This window comes from Gymnoscopelus braueri (assembly GCF_963280865.1).
Source record: "Gymnoscopelus braueri genome assembly, chromosome: 6".
In the NCBI taxonomy this organism is placed as follows: domain Eukaryota; kingdom Metazoa; phylum Chordata; class Actinopteri; order Myctophiformes; family Myctophidae; genus Gymnoscopelus; species Gymnoscopelus braueri.
Genome location: NC_137607.1, coordinates 13,830,022 through 13,849,715, shown reverse-complemented (window position 1 = coordinate 13,849,715; position 19,694 = coordinate 13,830,022). Strand labels below are relative to the sequence as shown.

Here is a 19,694-nt window from a genome sequence, read left to right as displayed (position 1 = left end):
CCGATCAAGCCGTGGGCCTGCGTCCCTCCGGGCTATGGGGTCCACAATATGCAAATGACCCATGCCCGAATATGGCCACGGCAGACCAGACCAGCAGCAGCGGAGTGACGTCACGGTGGAGGAGGAGGAGGAACATGGAGGACCGCGGCTCCGAGGAGAAGAGTTGAGAAAAGAACAACAAACTAAAACCCGTGGATGTACCTTCTTTATCCGGCGCGTTGGAGTCGCGAAAACCCTGGAGTTTAAACCGTATTTATGTGGAAGAACGAGCGTTAAAAGGACGGGGGGTCCGGGGGGAGTTAGTTTAGTTTAGTTTGTGATGCAGTGAGCAGGGTGTTTTCGGCTCGAGCTCCAGTAGGGGGGTAGGTCTGGTCCGGGGTAGAGACCGGGACGGACCGGGGACGGGGACCCGGGGAAGGGAAGCGGGGGACCGGGGAGAGGGGAGAGGGGAGAGACCTGGGGAAGGGGACCAGGACCAGGCGGCGGTGTGTGGCAGCAGCGCTATGCCGTGGAGGAGCAGCGGGAAGCGGCGAGAGAGCAGCGAGCTGCCGCTGCCCGCGGGCTGGGAGGAGGCGAGGGACTACGACGGTAGAGTGTTCTACATAGACCACAACACCCGGCAGACCTCCTGGATAGACCCCCGAGACAGGTCAGTTACTAGATCTATAGACCCTTTTGGATAGACCCCCGAGACAGGTCAGTTACTATAGTAACTGACCTGTCTCGGGGGTCTATCCCCGAGACAGGTCAGTTACTAGATTCATAGACCCTCTGGATAGACCCCCGAGACAGGTCAGTTACTAGATCCATAGACCCTCTGGATAGACCCCTGAGACAGGTCAGTTACTAGATCTATAGACCCTCTGGATAGACCCCTGAGACAGGTCAGTTACTAGATCTATAGACCCTCTGGATAGACCCCCGAGACAGATCAGTTACTAGATCCATAGACCCTCTGGATAGACCCCCGAGACAGGTCAGTTACTAGATCTATAGACCCTCTGGATAGACCCCCGAGACAGATCAGTTACTAGATCCATAGACCCTCTGGATAGACCCCCGAGACAGGTCAGTTATTAGATCTATAGACCCATGTCAGTTATTAGATAGATAGACCCTATAGAGACAGGTCAGTTATTAGATAGATAGACCCTATAGAGACAGGTCAGTTATTAGATCTATAGACCCTATAGAGACAGGTCAGTTATTAGATCTATAGACCCTATAGAGACAGGTCAGTTATTAGATAGATAGACCCTATAGAGACAGGTCAGTTATTAGATATATAGACCCCCAGAGACAGGTCAGTTATTATATGGATAGACCGATGCAGAGACAGGTCAGTTATTAGATAGATAGACCCCCAGAGACAGGTCAGTTATTAGATGGATAGACCCATGCAGAGACAGGTCAGTTATTAGATAGATAGACCCCCAGAGACAGGTCAGTTATTAGATGGATAGACCCATGCAGAGACAGGTCAGGAATTGGAAGACGTTAGAACAACTTAATGAAACCCTTAACCCCAGTGTGTTCTGTGTTTGAATTAAATGAATGCAACAGGTTGCAGGTTCCAACCTCCTGGTAGAACCTCAGTGTGTTGTGGGCCTCTCCTTTAGTACAGTACTTGTACGGGTCAATTTAGAACCCTCTAACGGAACCCTGAGAGTCAGAACCACTTCTATGGAGGAAGGAAGGGAGGGAGGAATGATGGCAGTTGGTTGCATGCTTTCACCCCTGTCTCCCGCATCGATACACTGTCTTAGAATTGAACCCATCGATGCTGTGATCGATTGAATGCTGCTGCTGATCAATAATGAGTTGATATGGTTGGTAGGAGAGAGGTTTGCACTGCAGGAAAGCCAAGCCAAGCAGGCAGGCACCCCACCTCTGGAAGTATGAGTGTTCCCCCATGCACACACACACACACACACAGGATGTAAACGTCCACTGTGAACAGGCTTTAATTGTGACTTTTATGTGGCATGTTGTCTCTCGTCTGTGTTCAAATGACATTCTCTGCACGGTTAAATCATCAGTGTTAATTAAGTTACGTCTGGGAATGTACATTTATTTGCTACACTCCCACAGTTACAAATGGCTAAAATCAACACTGAAGGACTTTGTTGTGTAGATTTGTGGTGACGTTTTGAGGTAGGTGTCTTTGTGGTAATGTTGTTGACAGGTCATCACTGTAGCTCAACAAAGTGCTGTTGTCTGTGTGTTGTTATTGTTGTGATGATGATGACTGATGAGACAATACAGTGTTCATTCACACACATTGAGATCAATCAATAGTGATCCAATCCTACTAATGTCATTGAACAACTCAGATAAGCTTCCTCTATGTGGTCACTTTACTCTTATTCCATCCCCCCTTATTTGACAGGACGGCAATCATTCTTGACACCTGGAAGGTTTATTATTATTATTATTATTATTATTATTGTCAATTCAATTCAAGGCCAGCAGATTTGCAACATTGTGATGACTTTCCTCGTTGACGGTTTACAGCAACATTGGGGGAACCTTTCTTCGACTTGTCCTATCTCCATTATTTACTCAGCAATCAAGCTGCCAAAAAAAAAATCAACAATTCCATGTAGGCTAGTGGCTCCGTTAGCCAGCTATCCTGATTACTTATTGCTTGTTTTCATTCCCAAACAAACACAATTAGTGCCCCACATAACTTTAGTGCTTGTGTTTGTGTTCGACTCATTCTTGTTTTGCATTTGACGCCGTAGCATAGCAGACCAGTCACCATACCCTGGAATTTAAGCAGTGCAACTTTTAGTGAGCGAGAGAGAGCCAGAGATAGAGAGAGAGAGAGAGGGAGGGAGAGGGCAGCGCTGAAAAACTCCAACTCCCAGAAATCTTTGTGAAAGTATGTCAGGAATGCTCGCTGGGCCACTGGGAAAGCTGCAAGGATGTGCTTTTGTGGGAGACTGGGATTTCATCAAGCCAGAAACACGCTCAATCAGGCATTCAAAGGGGAGACCTCTGGAGATTACTGCGTTACAGAAAGTATTTAAACACAACGGCTCTTATTATTGTGAGGAAACTGCCAACATATCCATCCGCGTTGTAGTAGAAGTAGCAATACCTCAATGTTAGAAATGCTTTGTTACTTGGTTTGTAAAAGGCCTGTGTTCAGCATTTTTGCTTGAGTATGTACTTGCAGTGCCAAAGTAAAAGTACACAGATTTTTTCAAAATTTGTCAAACCTTTAAAAAAAATTGCAGATCTACAAGCCTTTAGAGCAGCTATGTTCAAAGTATACATTTGGGCTTAGGTGGTTAATGTATGTTTTTGTAATAATAATCCAAAATCTGCGAAGTAAAGTAAAGTTTTCAAATAATTGCAGTTGAGGAAAAAGTACAATATTTGCCTCTGTGATGTAGTGGAGTAGAAGTATAAAGTATTGGAAAAATGGACATACTCAAGTACAGTAAAGGTACCTCAAAATTGTACTTAAGTGCAGTACTTGAGTAAACGTACTGTACTTAGTTACTTTCCCCCACTGATATTCAAGAAGGGAGGGAGGGGGGAAATATGTCCATGTCTCACAAACACGGCACACAAAGTATATATACAGCCCAAAGAGTGGTATTTAACCCATTACAACCGGGAAAGCATCTGTGTCATTTTAGGTTTGAGCTAAAAAGCATTATTTATTTTATACTTTGGCTGATAGCAGATATACAAACTCATAGTGCGTCACTTCGTGCCGCGCTGCAAGCTTTTAGATCTCCTATTTTTTTGAAAGATCGTGATAATTTGTGCAAATCTTTGAATATATATTCTTTAAAGGCAAACATTTTTAACTCAAATCTTTGATTCTGGGGGTCCATGGAACAAAATATATTGAGATGGGGGGTGGGGGGGGTCGGCGGCCAAATACATATCATTTTGGGGGTCCTTGACAAGGAAAAGGTTTGTGAACCACTAATATAGCAACATACGTTTTTCAGAAAACTGCTAGGATTTAGAAGACATTTATAGAATCGGCCTCAGGCCTTAATGGGTTAATGCATATCGTCTCTGTCAGGTGAAAACCTCATATGTCCAAAAGTGTTACTTTTCAGGATTCAAATTCAAAAACAGCAAAAGAAACAGATCTACAGTACAAGCTCGAAATGCGTCGCTTCTCGCCACATTTCGAACTTGCAGATATGTTACTTTTGATCAAGTAGGGCGTTCATTTACGAAAAAAAACCCCCACAAAAAGTTAAAATATGGAGATAAGGGGTTTCTGCCTCGACAGCAACGATATGTTTTGCTGGTGAAATCAAGCAACCTGCATTTTCTCACAACACAACACAATGACCCAGATTCTTTCTTTTTTCTTTTTTTTGTAACTGGTTTTAACAGCAGGAATGAAGTAGCTGGCTCTAATCTATGAGATAAGAAAAACCTGATCTCTGTGTGTGTGTGTGTGTGTGTGTGTGATGTGTGTGTGTGTGTGTGTGTGCCCCCTCCTGTCCCAACACACACACACACACACACACACACACACACACACACACACACACACACACACACACACACACACACACACACACACACACACACACACACACACACACACACACACACGTTGATTAACCATTGTTCTGTGGAGCTGATGGAAGTTTAGAAGATCTGATGGTCATCACTGTTTTTTAAGGGGGGGGGGGTTAATGTACACAGAAAATAAATTAAATTTAACACAGAGGATTCGACTCTGTAGAGATTTATTTGGCTCATAAGCACTATCTCCCCTGACCAAGCAGGGGTTGCACTTGCCTCTTGTTTGGTCTCTCATGCAGGAGACCCAGGTTCGAGACCCAGGTTCAAATCCTGGATACTGGATATAGGACATAGAAGTCACAGAGATTGCACCTTTAAACCACAAATGACTTGAGAAAAGTGCTGCTCACTAGTTTGGACAGCCACTGTTGACTGTTTTTGCATTAGCTGCTCTCTCATCCACATACTATGATGAGTGGACTACATTTTTCTCATTCACATAGCATCCACATACTATGATGAGTGGAGACTACATTTCTCCCATTCATATACTATGATGAGTGGACTACATCGGCAGTCTGTTGGCAAAAGTTGGCATTTAGCTCAGCACAAACTGTCGGCCGATGCGCACATTGTTGTGCTAATGCATTAGATCTGGTATTCTTATTATAAGCGACTTTGAGCTTGTTTTCCTGTAAGTCGCTTTTAAATATTCATAGTTGCGGGTTGCTTTTGTTTGGGCTTGTTTCTGATGTGTAGTTGCTTATTTGGGCTTGCTTTCAATATTCTTTTTGAAAATAGCTGATTTAATAGGGCTCAAGTGGTGAAACTGGTCGCTTCTTTTGGGCTTGTTTTCATAGACCTCGTCGCTTGTTTCACTCACAGCATCTGGCAGTGGCAACACTCTCAGCTCCGACCAAAACATAAACACAGAGCATTTTTGCGCCATCGTAGCCTACTGCTTGGCTTTGGAGTAGATCGATTGGTGTAGGAAATGAGAGTTGAGATTGAGAATATGGCATCTAGTTCAAATGTGTGGCGGGCAAATGTCTCTGGCTTATTTAGGCTTGCTTCTGCACCAGTAGTAGCAGACGAGAGTTCTTCTCTACGGAGCCTGTCCGACCAAACAAGCTAAACAGCCAATCAGGGTGCTCTACACAGAGCCTTCATCCCCCTCTCTCCCCCCCCTCTTCACTACCCCACGGCTATCGACGGCTATCACGGCTGTACCGGTCGGCCCAAAGACCGAACCTGCTTGGTTTGTCATCGACGTGCCGACCCAACGACACAGCGCTATCGACGACAGGTTGTCGGCAAGAGACGCTTTCTAACGCTTTCCAACGCCGAGTCGGCCCAAAATCGTTGCGGTGGAGAGCTGCCTTATGATGAGTGGACTACAAGCTGATTTTCCCCTGAAACGTTGCCAGTCATTCAGTCAGTCAGTCAGTCAGGACAGCACTGGGTTTGTTCTCCGTACAAACCCAGTGCATTTCCTGCAAAATACAGTATTATGTACAAGGGGGTTTAGGTACTGTATGTTCTTCTGGCACTGTCTCCAGCACTGTCATGGGCTGTGTGTGTGTTCGGGAACAAGACCATCTGAACGCATCCCAGCATCTCTCAAGGACAGCCTGTCTCGATGTCCACTTAGAGTCAGACCATGTTGCTTATTTGTAAAGTGTGAGTGTCTGCTATGGACCAGCTGTGGTACAGACAGGCACACAACTTGTAGGCAAGTGGTGTAAAGTAACTAAGTGCATTTACTCAAGTTACTGTACTTAATTACACTTTTGAGGAGTTTTACTGGAGTATTTCCCATTTTTTATACTTTTACTTCTACTCCACCACATTGACGGCTTTAGTTACTAGTAGGTAGTTTGCAGATTTAGATTTTTTTTATCACAAAACACACATTAACCACTTCAGTCCTATATATATTTCGGCCATTTGAAAATGGCCGATTTACAAGCTCCCAATGCGTCACGATGCGACACATTGTGAGCTTGTAGATCTGCCATTTTCAAAAGATTTTAATATTTATATTAAAATATATTCTATTTTGAACTTGTGCAATGGGACATTCTGCATAAGGAGTACTTTCTACTTTTGGTACTTCAAGTACATTTTGATGCCAATACTTTTGTACTTTTACTCAAGTAAATTTAGATTACCAGACTTTTACTTGTAACAGAGTATCTCTACACTGCAGACTGCAGTATTGATACTTTTACTTAAGTAAAAAAAATATATACTTTTTCCACCACTGTTGTAAGCTAAATCTGACAGATTGTTACACAGGACACTGGGACAATATAAAGATTGCAAGATGAACTTGCCATGTATTACAAGACCAAATCTTCTGGAAAAGGTGTTTATTTAGGTGTTTATTCTCTCTGTATATGACAGTGTATCAGAGTCAGCTGGCACAACACCACATCTATAACAGTCCAACAGGGCTCCCATGCTGTGGTACAGTGGCTGGTTCTGCTATTCAAAAATAGCAGATCTACAAGCTCGTAGATCTGCTATTTCTTTTTTTTTTAATCGTGATTTCTTTTTTAGATCAATATATATAGTGTTTATTGAAGAATCATGAGTACAAAATAAAAGGTAATACAGAGTAGAATTCCCCAGGTTTTCAAGTATATGCATAACATACAAATAACATAGAACCTCTAATGAAACTCCATGACTTTTGATTGATTTGATTGATAATCGAGAAGTGTTTTTAAAATTATATTTAATTGTTTTTATATATCAATAAATTGATGTAAAACATTTTTATAGATTTTTAGACTAAATCGATTAGTTTTATTGGCCACTCAAAGCCCTATTTTATACTTTGTCGTACTATGTTGTCAGGCTAAATGCCACAAATAGCTGATTTAGCTGTGATGCATTGTGAGCTTTTTGAAAATATTGGACTTCACAATCACTGTACATTTATTCTACTGTATAAAAAAATAAATTACTTACGATTATGATTACTTTTTATAACCGTTTAAACCGATTAGTTCGATTAACATACTAGTAATACCATTGACTGATAAAACCTACACTTCTATAAGTCGTACAACATCGACATCATAAATCCGTAAAGGAAAGTAATAAATAATTCCAACACAAAAATTCCCTGAGATAAAAAATGTACCATTGGCGCAACTTGCTTGTAAAAATGATTGAAAGTAAATGGAAAATGCACTGAAACGTTGACAAAACCCATAGCTTGTGGGCGTACGTCTGCAAGGGTTTTCAGTGTCACACTGGTAAGCCTCATCTTGATATATTTCTTTAACCACATGAACCCTAGTGTCTCTATTCTGGGGTGGAAAATAGCCGATCTACAAGTTCGCAACACATCGGAACATGTTGTGCACGGAAGCTCACAACGCGTCGCAAATGCGACACGTTGTAGACCGGCTATTTTCAAACAGCCAATGTACTGTATAGGTTTAAAGTGCTCATGTAGCCTATTGTCGCTTCTTTTGGGCTTATTTTCATAGAACTGGCTGCTTATTTCTCTCTCAAAATCTGGCAACAGTGGTTCTAGGGCTCTGCACCAGAGCCAAAGAGAACCATGACTTCGCACGTTTTGTCGTTTCCCCGTGTTTCTCGTTTACATGGAGATGCGAGGCGGACATGGACAGGGCATGGACAGGACCAGTATAGGTACCCATGGGCCCCTGCACTGTCCCACTGGCAGGGGGCTCACATGGAACGGCTCATGATGATGATGACGATGGCAGCTTGTAGTGGCAGAAGTCTGGAGCACAGCTGTGATTGATGCTTCCACACAAACAGGCTGCACAGAGGAAGAGACAATCTATAGCTCTACCTGTTCCACAGTAGTGAGTCAATTGGAGAATGAGATCACCCACCAATACATCTGGTGACGTAAATGTCATTTAGGGCTGTTCCTACCAGGACTGGTCTTCAAAACGGCGTAGACGTTGTTAGCGAAGGCTCTCTTCGCCGTTCTTCATGTGTGATTTAGTATCGGCACAGGCGGTCTGAGGCAGAGATCTCTGATGGTCTGGCTGGCTATAATGGGAGACTAGTTCAAGTTTTTTTTTAAACGTTTGTCTCCACCAGGCCTTTGAGGACATTAAGCATGCAATGACCTTTTCGGGTTATTATTTTTTTTTTAGGGGAGGCGAGATCTTAGTTGGGCAGGTGACCGCCTGCCCTGCCTCTACCGTGGGTACGCCACTGCATCAGAGTTAAACACTGAGGACTTTAAAATATGCAGGTGTCAGTTTGTCTTTGATATATCATCACATATCGTTGATGTCGGGGTGGAAACCTCAGATGTCCAAAACTGTTACTTTTCAGGATTCAAATTAAAAAATAGGAAAAGTAGCAGATCTACAAGCTCAAAAAGCGCGGCGCTTTGAGCTTGTAGATCTGCTACTTTTGCTGCTTTTGTGTGACGCTGTAGTATGTACTCAAATCTTTGCTTCTGGCGGGGGTCCCTGGAACAAAAATATTTTGAGATTAGGGTCCGCAACCAAATACATGTAATTTTTCGGGGGTCCTTGCCATGAAGTTTGAGAACCGCTGATTATAGCAGAAGAAAACTGTTAGGATTTAGAAGACATTTGTTAGACGCGTTCCCGGCGGATTGAATGGATGTTAATGGGTTAATGTGCAGGTGATAATATCATCACATAGTAACACATTGTGTCTAAAGGAGGGATGGAATGAATGGACACCTTGAGCGGCCTCTCCTCTCTCTCTCTCTCTCCCTCTCCCTCTCTCTCTCTCTCTCTCTCTCTCTCTCTCTCCAGCTCTTTGCAGATAAAGCTTAACAGTTTTGTGGAGGGGGTGTGGGGTGTGTGTGTGTGTGTGTGTGTGTGTGTGTGTGGGGGGGGGGGGTTGTTACTGTGGTATGAGCGTTATGTCAGGCATGCCTACACTAATGCCTGGGGGTGAGGAGAGAGAGGAGAGGAGAGGAGAGGAGAGGGAGGGGAGGGGGTGTATATGGCTGCGAGCGGCCCCCAGACAAAGCAGACCTAGAACAGAGGCAGTTTCCCACGTGTCCGTCCACCTCCTCCTCTCTCTCTCTCTCTCTCTCTCTGTGTGTGTGTGTATCCCGGCCCCCGGGGGGCCCGCGGGGCGGGCAGGCCGGCGGACGAACGAACGGACAGACGGACGGACGCACGCACGCACGGACGGACGGGCGGCCCTCCCTTTTTATTAGCGGTGTTATGCAACATCCACGGACCGGGGCCTGCCGCTCCGCAAAGGGAGGGCCTTTATCCTTTATCCGTGGTCACAAAGCACGCCAAATTCAATTATTCTGGAAAGTGTGAGCCCCGTGTTTCCAGCGCCCAAAGGTTATTCACATGAAACCCCCCCCCCCCCCCCCACCTAAACACCACCCCATAACCACTGCCATTTTGCTTCTGCCAGTGTTTTCATTATGATGGCTCTTTTTTGGGGGGGGGGACAGTGGTGGTAAAAGTACTCAATTTCTTTTTAAAGTAGTTAAGTAAAAGTATCAATACCACAATCTAGAAATACTCGGTTACAAGTAAAAGTCTGGTATTTCAAATTTACTTGAGTGAAAGTACGAAAGTATTGGCATTAAAGTATACTTAAAGTACCAAAAGTAAAAGTACTTATTATGCAGAATGTCCCATTTCACAAGTTCAATATGTCAAATATTTTGAAAATAGCGGATCTACGAGCTCACAACGCGTCGCGATGCGTTGTGAGCTTGTAGATCTGCTATTTTCAAATAGCCGAAGTATATATAAGTGGTTAATGCATGTTTTGTGAAAATAATCAAAATGTACAAAGTAACTAACTAGTAACTCAAGTTTTCAAATAATTGTAGTGGAGTAAAAGTACAATATTTGCCTCTGAGATGTAGTGGAGTAGAAGTAAAAGTATTGAAAATTGGAAATACTCCAGTAAAGTAAAAGTACCTCAAAATGTTACTTAAGTACAGTACTTGAGTAAATGTACTTAGTTACTTTCCACCACTGGAAGGGGGGTGCATTATTCTTTTGTTTTGTTGTCATGGGGGATGGGGGGAGGGGTGGAGGTGTAGGGAACATGTCCATTGTTTTCTGTCCAGTGTCAGTTTGTTGGATGTTTGTTTTTCATGAGCAGAGACAATGTGTACGGCGGTCCCGCCGGTCTGTTAAGGTGGGGGGGGGGTGTATACACCGGTGCGCAACCGAAAATAGCAGATGAATTGAATACCTAGGACCCCAATGGAAACAAGACTGCGAGGACTTTTTTGGGTGTTATCCTTTTAGACTGTACTCGGGCCGTTTTTGCATTTCTGTCTTAATCAAATATTCAATCAGTCAATCCTCTATATCAGTGGTTCTCAAACTTTTTTGTGCCAAGGACCCCCGAAATGATATGTATTTGACCGCGGACCACCATGTCAAAATATTTTATTCCAGGGACCCCCAGAAGCAAAGATTTTACCCACAAATGTCGCTTCAAAACACATTATATTCAAAGAATTGCAAAAATGTTCACGATTTTTCAAAAATAGCAGATCTACAAGCTCATAGCGCGGCACTCGGTGCCGCGCTATGAGCTTGTATATCTGCTATTTTTTAATGGCCAAAGCATAAAAGGTTAAAATTATTGTGATGCTATATTAACACATTTTTGCTGGGGACCCCCTGGTACCCCCTCAAGGACCCCTGGGGGTCCCCGGACCCCACTTTGAGAACCAATGATCTACAAGCTCTGTGAGCTTGTAGATCTGCTGTTTTCGGTGCACAACACCGGCGCCCAACCCAAGTATAGATCAGGCATGATTGCGCTGTGGACCCTGGTTCTACCGGCGTGCGGCTAGGCTAGGCTAGCAGCACCAGGCTGGTTCTAGGAGGAAGTCCACAACTTCCTGTTTTAACCCATTCAATCCGGGAACGCATACTGTGTCATTTTAGATTTTTAACTATAACCATTATTTTATACTTTGGGCTTTTAAAAAATGTGCAGATATACAAGCTGATAGGGCCTACAAGCTTGTAGATCTACTATTCTTTGGAAAAATCGTGAAATGTTTAGCAAATCTTTGGATGATGTATATATATTTTTAAAGCGAAAATGTTTAACTCAAATCTTTGCCTCTGGGGATGCTGTCTTCTAAATCCTAACAGTTTTAAAATATATTTATATGTTGCTATAATATCAGTGGTTCTCAAACTTTTTCATGTCAAGGACCACAAATTATATGTATTTGTCCGTGGACCCCCATCTCAAAATATTTTGTTCCAGGGACCCCCCAGAAGCAATGATTTGAGTTAATTTTGTAATTATATATATATTCAAAGATTTTCACAATTTTTCTAAAATATCAGATCTACAAGCTCATAGCGCGGCACTCGGCGCCGCGCTATGAGCTTGTATATCTGCTATTTTTGAATAGCCAAAGAAATCTAAAATGACACAGATGCGTTCCCGGATTGAATGGGGTTAAACCACGTGGAACTAAACCTCTTCTTATTGGGAGATCAGTGCTGCAGTTAATTTAGTTAATTAGCTCATGTGATTAATTTAGACCATATATGGTAGATTATAGACGATTCATGTATACCAAAGATGGTCAAATAAAGCAATAAAGTACAGAATAGGCGGGCACTGTGGCGCAGTCGGTAGCGCTGTTGCCTCACACCTAGAAGGTCCTGGGTTCGATTCCCGCCGGGGACGCTGTGGGCGCTGGGGGGCGTGTCCTCTCCTCCGTGTCATCAGTGCCCATACCCTAGGTGGGGTTGTTGAAAGGGCCTACTCTGTGTGGAGTTTGCATGTTCTCCCCGTGTCCCCTAGGGTAGGTACCCTCACAAAAAAACATGCAGCAATCCTGGTCTCTATACTGCCTCCCCCTGGTCAGCCGGGGCGCCTGATGGAGGGGAAAGGAACTGGTTGGAATAACGTGTTCCTGCCACGCGCTACGTCCTACCGGGGAAACTCCCCCCCTGTCAGGTGATAAGAAGCGGTCTGCTAACTCTCACTCATTGAAGGAAAGCATGAGCTCAGTTCGGGGCTCTCCCCAGGCTGGAAGAGGGAGAGTAGCGCCCAGGATTACAAGCTTAGGCATTGGCACTGGGTGAAAAATGAGTAACAAAATCGTGGGATAAATAAAGTACAGAATAATGGTAAATGTTACAAGTAATCTGACGCCAAATAGAACATCTTGAAATTGCTCAAAGAATAAAAGGCTATTTGTACCTCTCTGTATGGGAGTATGTTAATACTAGCTAGTACATCTGTATGGTAGAAGCAGTGTCCCCTGACCCAGTGGGGATTCCTTCTTGTGTGTGCGGTAGATTCTCAACATACTAGGCCCGGGTTCAAATCCCAGGTGTTGCACTAGCAATGATATCTCTGTCGGGAGAGGACATAAGATTACGGATTGTAAACTTGAATATCGTTGCAGATCTACACGCTCAAAATGTTTGAGCTTGTAGATCTGCTATTTTTGAATGTAAATTCTGAAAAGTAACTGCTTTGGACATATGAGGTTTCCGCCCTGACGGCAACAACATGTTTACCCAGCAGTTATAAAACATACAGATTCTCATTTTGGTGATTTTGTAGGCTAGATGGATTGGAGAAAGTCTCTTTTTTTACGAGGACGCATCGCACAAGTGCAATATATTCATTGACAAAATGTCATTTGATACATTTTCTGTCAATCAATTATTAGCCTAATGTATTATTAATTCCACCCTTGATTGTAATGGCTTAAAGGGATAGTTCACCCCAAAAAAATCTTTTTTTCCCATTCATTTTTCATTTCAACTCGTGGTTATTTTTTAGTTTTTGTCGCATTCCTAAGCCAATAATTTGATGACCAGCAGGACCGGTAGGCAGCGGTTCCGGTATTAGACACAAAGGAGACTCTTTGTGTCTCCTACCGGAACCGCTGCCGGTCATCAAATTATTGGCTTAGGAATGTGACAAAAACAAAAAAATATCCATGAATTCAAGTCTCCATGGGGTGACTAATCGATAGGAAAAAAGTCATTTTGGGGGTGAACTGTCCCTTTAACAACAAAAACAACAACAAGTAGTCGAAGAGAATTTAAGTCAGCTGGACATTGCTTTGCACTAACCTTGTAATCAATAGCGGCGTTTAGTGTGTGTGTGTGTGTGTGTGTGTGTGTGTGTGTGTGTGTGTGTGTGTGTGTGTGTGTGTGTGTGTGTGTGTGTGTGTGTGTGTGTGTGTGTGTGTGTGTGTGTGTGTGTGTGTGTGTGTGTGTGTGTGTGTGTTAGGGGTCCTTTCTTGCTCAATAGGGCTAAAATATGTGGCAAGCAGCTCCGGTGAGCCAAGAGGTGTAGCTTTCCTTCTCATGTGCTCATTTGTTATGTGTATAATGTGAGGAATGCTACCTAAGCAGGATATCTGTCTAAGCTGCACTCTGAAACCCCACAGTGTTACGTTTAACTCTTGAGAGGGTACAAAATGGACCCGGAAGGGTCCATTTGGTTCCATTTGTACCCTCTCAGAGTTACAAATGGATAAAAGAACGCCGAGTGTTTTACTGTGTGTTAGCTGCCAGTGTCCCACAGTTCAGTTTTCCTCAATCTTTCACTTATTCCACAGAGGAAGAAAGATTGTCTACTATTCCATATTTAACCGTATTTATATACATTTAAAGCTGCTTTAGTGCGTACTGTGACCAGTGGTGTAAAGTAACTAAGTACATTTACTCAAGTACTGTACTTAAGTACAATTTTGAGATATTTTTACTTCACTGGAGTATTTCCAATTTTCAGTACTTTTACTTCTACTCCACTACATCTCAGAGGCAAATATTGCACTTCTACTCCACTCCAATTATTTTTAAGCTTTAGTTACTAGTTACTTTGCAGATATAAGGCTTGTGGATCTGTTGTTTTCAAACATTTTAGTACTTTTACTTTTGGTACTTTAAGTATATTTTGGTGCCAATACTTTTGTACTTTTACTCAAGTAACATTTTGAACACAGGCCTTTTTTTACTTGTAACAGAGTATTTGTTATATTGTGGTATTGCAACTTTTACTTCTGAGTACTTCTTCCACCAGTGACTGTGACACGCTGCGCTATGCGGTTCCTATACCGGTCATATTATTTATTATAAAGATTTTTGACATATAGCAAAATGTGTCTTATGTTGTAGTTCTTTTGGGGAAGTGGGGAAAGGAAATGTTTTCTGGTCCACCTGGGGAGGGGAACGTTGGTTTTAGGTCTTTACCCAGCTGATGGCTGCTTAGATCAGTGGTTCTCAAACTTTTTCATGTCAAGGACCCCCAAATTGACACTTATTAGCCCACGGACCCCCATTTGAAAAGATATGCCAGGGACCCCCATAACAGAAGATTTTAACGTCTCTAGCAGTGATTCTCAACCATTTTAATTTCAAGGACCCCCAGTTTGACATGCATTAGGCTACGGACCCCCATTTAATGGCATTTATATCTCTGGGACCCCAATTTATATTGTAAAATCAATGTTAATGTAACTCTTGAGACTTGAGAGTGTACAAATGGAACCAAATGGACCTTAATGGGTCCATTTGGTTCAATTTCTACACTCTCAGAGTTACAAACACATAAGGGTCCATTTGGTTCCTAACTATCCATTTAGCTGGGGGACCCCCTGGAACTCCCTCAAGGACCCCTGGGGGTCCCCGGACCCCACTTTGAGAACCAATGGCTTAGATGGCACATAGCCGATTGCGTTGGGGGGTGCTGTTATGGGGTTAAGTGTCTTGCTCAGAGGCATACTTTGACACGTATATATTCCGGGGCTAGGCCGAGGTGGTCGGTCTGGCGAACGTCTGATTCCCAGGCGGGCCTCTCGCTGTCCGCTCAGGTAGACGGGTACAGCCCACCGGCCCATCAATTGCCTTGGTATAACGGCTATTCTGTGGCCAACATTTTTGGCCGAATTTTTTTTTTCAGGTGGTCTCCGAGTGAGGTTATATAGATCTGTTATTTTCGGTGAAGAGATTTGGTGTAGAGGAGGTACAAAAGGACGGAGTGGGGGGGGTTAAGTACAGACCCCTGGGGGACTCTGGTCAAGGAAGTATATAGGGGTCTGTGTGTGTTTTTACTGGCACAGCGGGTTCCACTAGTGAGAACCCGGTCAGACTGTCTGTCTGTCTGTCTGTCTGTCTGTCTCTCTAGCAGATATACAAGCTCATAGCGCGGCACTGAGCTATGAGCTTGTAGATCTGCTATTTTAGAAAAATATTGGATTTTTTTGCAAATCTATGAATGTATATATTTTTAAAGTGAACATTTTTAACTCAAATCTTTGCTTCTGGGGGGGTCCCTGGAACAACATATTTTGAGATTTGGGTCAGTGACCAAATACATATAATTTTGGGGGTCCTTGACATGAAAAGGTTTGAGCACCACTGAGATAGCAGAAGAAAACTGTTAGCATTCTGTCTCTCTGTCTCTCTCTCTGTCTCTCTCTCTCTCCTCCCAGTAAGAGTCGGTGTCGTTCGTCCAGGCCCTTCCAGAATGTGTCTAAATGTGTCTCGGTGGAGACAGAGACCGGCTACTTATAGTAGGACCTATTTCCATGAGATTCTGGACATAATGGGACACACAGCACTCAGCTGCTCCGGGGTCCTGGGTGTGGGGTGGGTTAGGGTGGGGGGGGTGTTGAGGTGGTGGTGGGTGGGGTGGGGGTCTCAGTGTGAAACGCTGCACCCATCCAGTCCCTCTGAGAGACGCTGGACAGAGATGACATTCCAACCCAAAGTTGTTTTCACGTTTCTTTTTTAACTTAGAATGGAATCTTTAGACCAACACTTGTGGCAGTGTGTTATTTTCTTCTCTCCCCCTCCCCTGAGAGGCTGCGTGTGTGCGTGTGTGTGTGTGTGTGTGTGTGTGTGTGTGTGTGTGTGTGTGTGTGTGTGTGTGTTACTATACTTGAGAGGACCAAACGTACCGACACGTGTAGTTGCATATGAGAGATAGAGCAGTGGTTTTCAAACCTTTTCATGTCAAGGACCCCCAAAAAGATATTTTTTTGTGGCTGTGGAGTCCCCCCGTTTTGAGACCCCCCGTCTCAAAAAATATTTTTGTGCAAGGATTAAAAAAAAAAGCAGATCTACAAGCTCATAGCGCGGCACTCGGTACCGTGCTATGAGCTTGTATATCTATAGCAATTTGTGTGTGTGTGTGTGTGTGTGTGTGTGTCTGTACTTGTATTAATATGACATGGTGAGGACAAGTTTCCTGTGCCTCACAAGAAAAATTGTTGTTTTGTGGTAAAATAAATAAATAAATAATTATAATTTCTCAGGTAGGATTCCATTTCCAATTAGGAAAATATTCATCTTAGGCATTTAGGGTTATAGTTATAATGCCTGATGTATAGTTTTACTGCTTCTGAGCTTGTGACTCAGCTGCTTTCGGCCTTAGCTTAGCAAATGGCAAAAAATAAAAACATAGCATAATTCAATCGCTGTCCTAAGATGTTGCTGTCCTCACATGTATAGTAATACGTGTGTGTGTGTGTGTGTGTGTGTGTGTGTGACTGTGTGTGTTAGCCCCCCCACTGGAGGCCGTGCAGCTAACTATGAGAATGGAAGGGGAAGCAGGTGGTCTTATATTTGCGGTGCATATATCAGAGTTAAAATGGGGGGGGACCAGGAGAATTTCCTGTTATGGTTTCATGGTTGCCCGCCCGGCAGTGTGTTGTATATCTGTGGCATCACATTTGTTGTTAGCGTTTTATTTGTCCTTCTTGGTGACATCACAGAATGCCATGCTTGACGTTTAGAGAGCCAGCCTGTCCACTCATTCTTATTCTAGATGCAACAGTTGGTGGCTCGCCCGGATGAAAAAAAAGACACTTTTTGTTTTGTGGTCTGATAAGTTTGTATTTTTTTTAGCTGTTATCAATGCTTTAGCCCTTTAAGGCCTGATGTTCCGATTCTACAAAATGTCTTCTAAATCTTAACAGTTTTTTGTAAAAACTTATGTTGCTATAATATCAGTGGTTTTCAAACTTTTTCATGTCAAGAACCCCCACAATTATATGTATTTGGCCGCGGACCCCCATCTAAAAATATTTTGTTTCAGGGATGCTTTCCCGGTCTTGATGGGTTAAGGGATATGTGACTTTCAAACATGTTTGGGGGTCATTTTAAAGTCTACACGGGCATTTTTGTGAGCACCGTCCAGTCAGTTTTTAAGTTGCTCATTTTATCAGACACGCTTCCTTCCTATACAAACACATTGTAACTGAAGAATATAGAGGTTAGTATTAATGCGTTTAGTTTTAATCAGAAAATATCACTTCCAGCTCCTTTTTATAGCCCAGCTATTTGATATCGTCTCTGTCGCGTGGAAACCTCATTATTTCCAAAACTGTAACTTTTTGGGATTCAAAAAAATAATAATTCAAAAGTAGCAGATCCACAAGCTCAAGACGCGTCGCTTCGTGCAGCGTTTCAAGCTTGGAGATCTGCTACTTTTGCTACTTTGCACAAAAAGTTAAAGTATGGAGAATTGGAGATAAGAGGTTTCTGCCCGACAGCAACGATATGATAGATGTGAAATATGTACATGTTGTTTGTGATGTTTGTGTTGCGTAGCTGCTGTATATTATTGTTGTTATTGTCTCCGCCAGGCCGAAAGGCATGGCGAGAGAGTATGTTTTGCCCCCTGTCCGTCCTTCCGTCCGTCCGTGTGTCCGTCCGTCCGTGTGTCCTGTCCGTGTGTTACCAGCTAATCTCCGGCACCGTTGACCCGGTCGCTGCGAAACTGTGCACACACACTCCCTGGATGCCAATTCAGAACCTCTGCCCCACATTTTTCACATGGGCCTGTCATAGCGCCACCAGGAGGCCGATTTGTGCAAAACCTATTTTTTCCCATTACTCCTACAGTTTTTAACCAAACCTCATGCAAATCGGTACACAGTATCTCTATAGTCATGTGATCAACACGGATCTGTCCGATTTCCCATATTCCATCCTCATTGGCTAAGGTTGGCTTCCAAAATGTGCAGGATTGGTCCGTTTTGAACAAAATGCCTCAAATCATGAACGCAGCTTGCGATTTCTGTGAAATTTCACAAACACATTCCCACTACGCCGAGGAACAAATGGCACTTGACATTTTTCAAATCAGCCTCAGGGTGGCGCTATAAAAGGCTGATTTGTGTTTTTAACTATAACTGCACCGATCTGCATGAAACTTTACACGCACACTCCCTAGAGGCCAAGAAAAAACATCTGCCCTGCATTTTTCACATTTGCCTTTTATAGCGACACCAGGAGGCCCACTTATGTAAAACACATTTTTGGATATTAAGCCTTCAGATTTTATCCAAATTTCACACAAATCGGTACACATGATCTCTATCCACCTGTTTCCGCGGGAATTTACTGGAGCAAAAATCCTGTGTGGGAAACATCCTGCGGACGGACCGGAAGTAGGAATTAGCAGCTCAGTGTGTTTACATTTGCCAGCAGAACGTAGCTGTAGCGTCACTGGTCGCATAGGCTATGCGACCAGTGACGCTACAGCTACGTTCTGCTGGCAAATATAAGCACACTGAGCCGCTACTTCCTACTTCCGGTCCCCCCGCAGGAAGTTTCCCACACATCAGGAAACTACCCGCGGAAACAGGTGGATAGTCATGTGATCAACATGGAACTGTTTGATTTTTCATATTTCATCCTGATTGGCTAACATTGACATCTAAAGTTTGCAGAAGTGGCCTGTTTTGAACAAAATGCCACAAATCATGAACGCAGCGTCCGATTGAGGTGACACTTTGCACGCACATTCGCACTATGTTGAAGAACAAATGCCACCCTTTAACATTGCGCTATTTTTCAACACTTTTCTTTTTTGTATTACTCATACAAATGTTGTCCAATCATCAGGCAAATCGGTACCCATTATCTCTATAGTCAAGTGATCAAGATGGTTCTGTCCGATTTTTCAAATTCCATCCTGATTGGCGAATTCCGAACATTGTTGGCCCACAATAACCTACCTGACCTGGCGGAGACCTGTGCTCCGAGGAGCACTTTTTCTAGTTATATTATGTGTTGTTCAGGGGCCACCTGAATGTCTCCGGGACGGTATAGAGGCTTCACGCACTTTTTTGGTAGCGAGTGAGTTCCATAGTTGAGGAGCTTATTTGGATAGGGTTTAGGGATGGGACGATAAGCAAGGGATAATCACCCTGATGG

At 43.4% G+C, this 19,694-nt stretch overlaps 1 protein-coding gene across 2 annotated transcripts in view; it reads left to right on the top strand.

The window, feature by feature from the left end:
* The first annotated feature begins 470 nt into the window (after positions 1–470).
* Positions 471–19,694, top strand: part of wwc3 (WWC family member 3) — a 96,794-nt gene continuing 77,570 nt past the window's right edge. The window contains exon 1 of one of the 2 annotated variants that reach the window (XM_080429821.1): positions 471–649. In XM_080429821.1, the coding sequence (XP_080285947.1) occupies positions 504–649 (146 nt within the window). In that variant the 5' untranslated portion in view covers positions 471–503. The remainder of the gene's footprint in view (positions 650–19,694) is intronic. The other variant, XM_080429822.1, reaches the window with a different exon arrangement.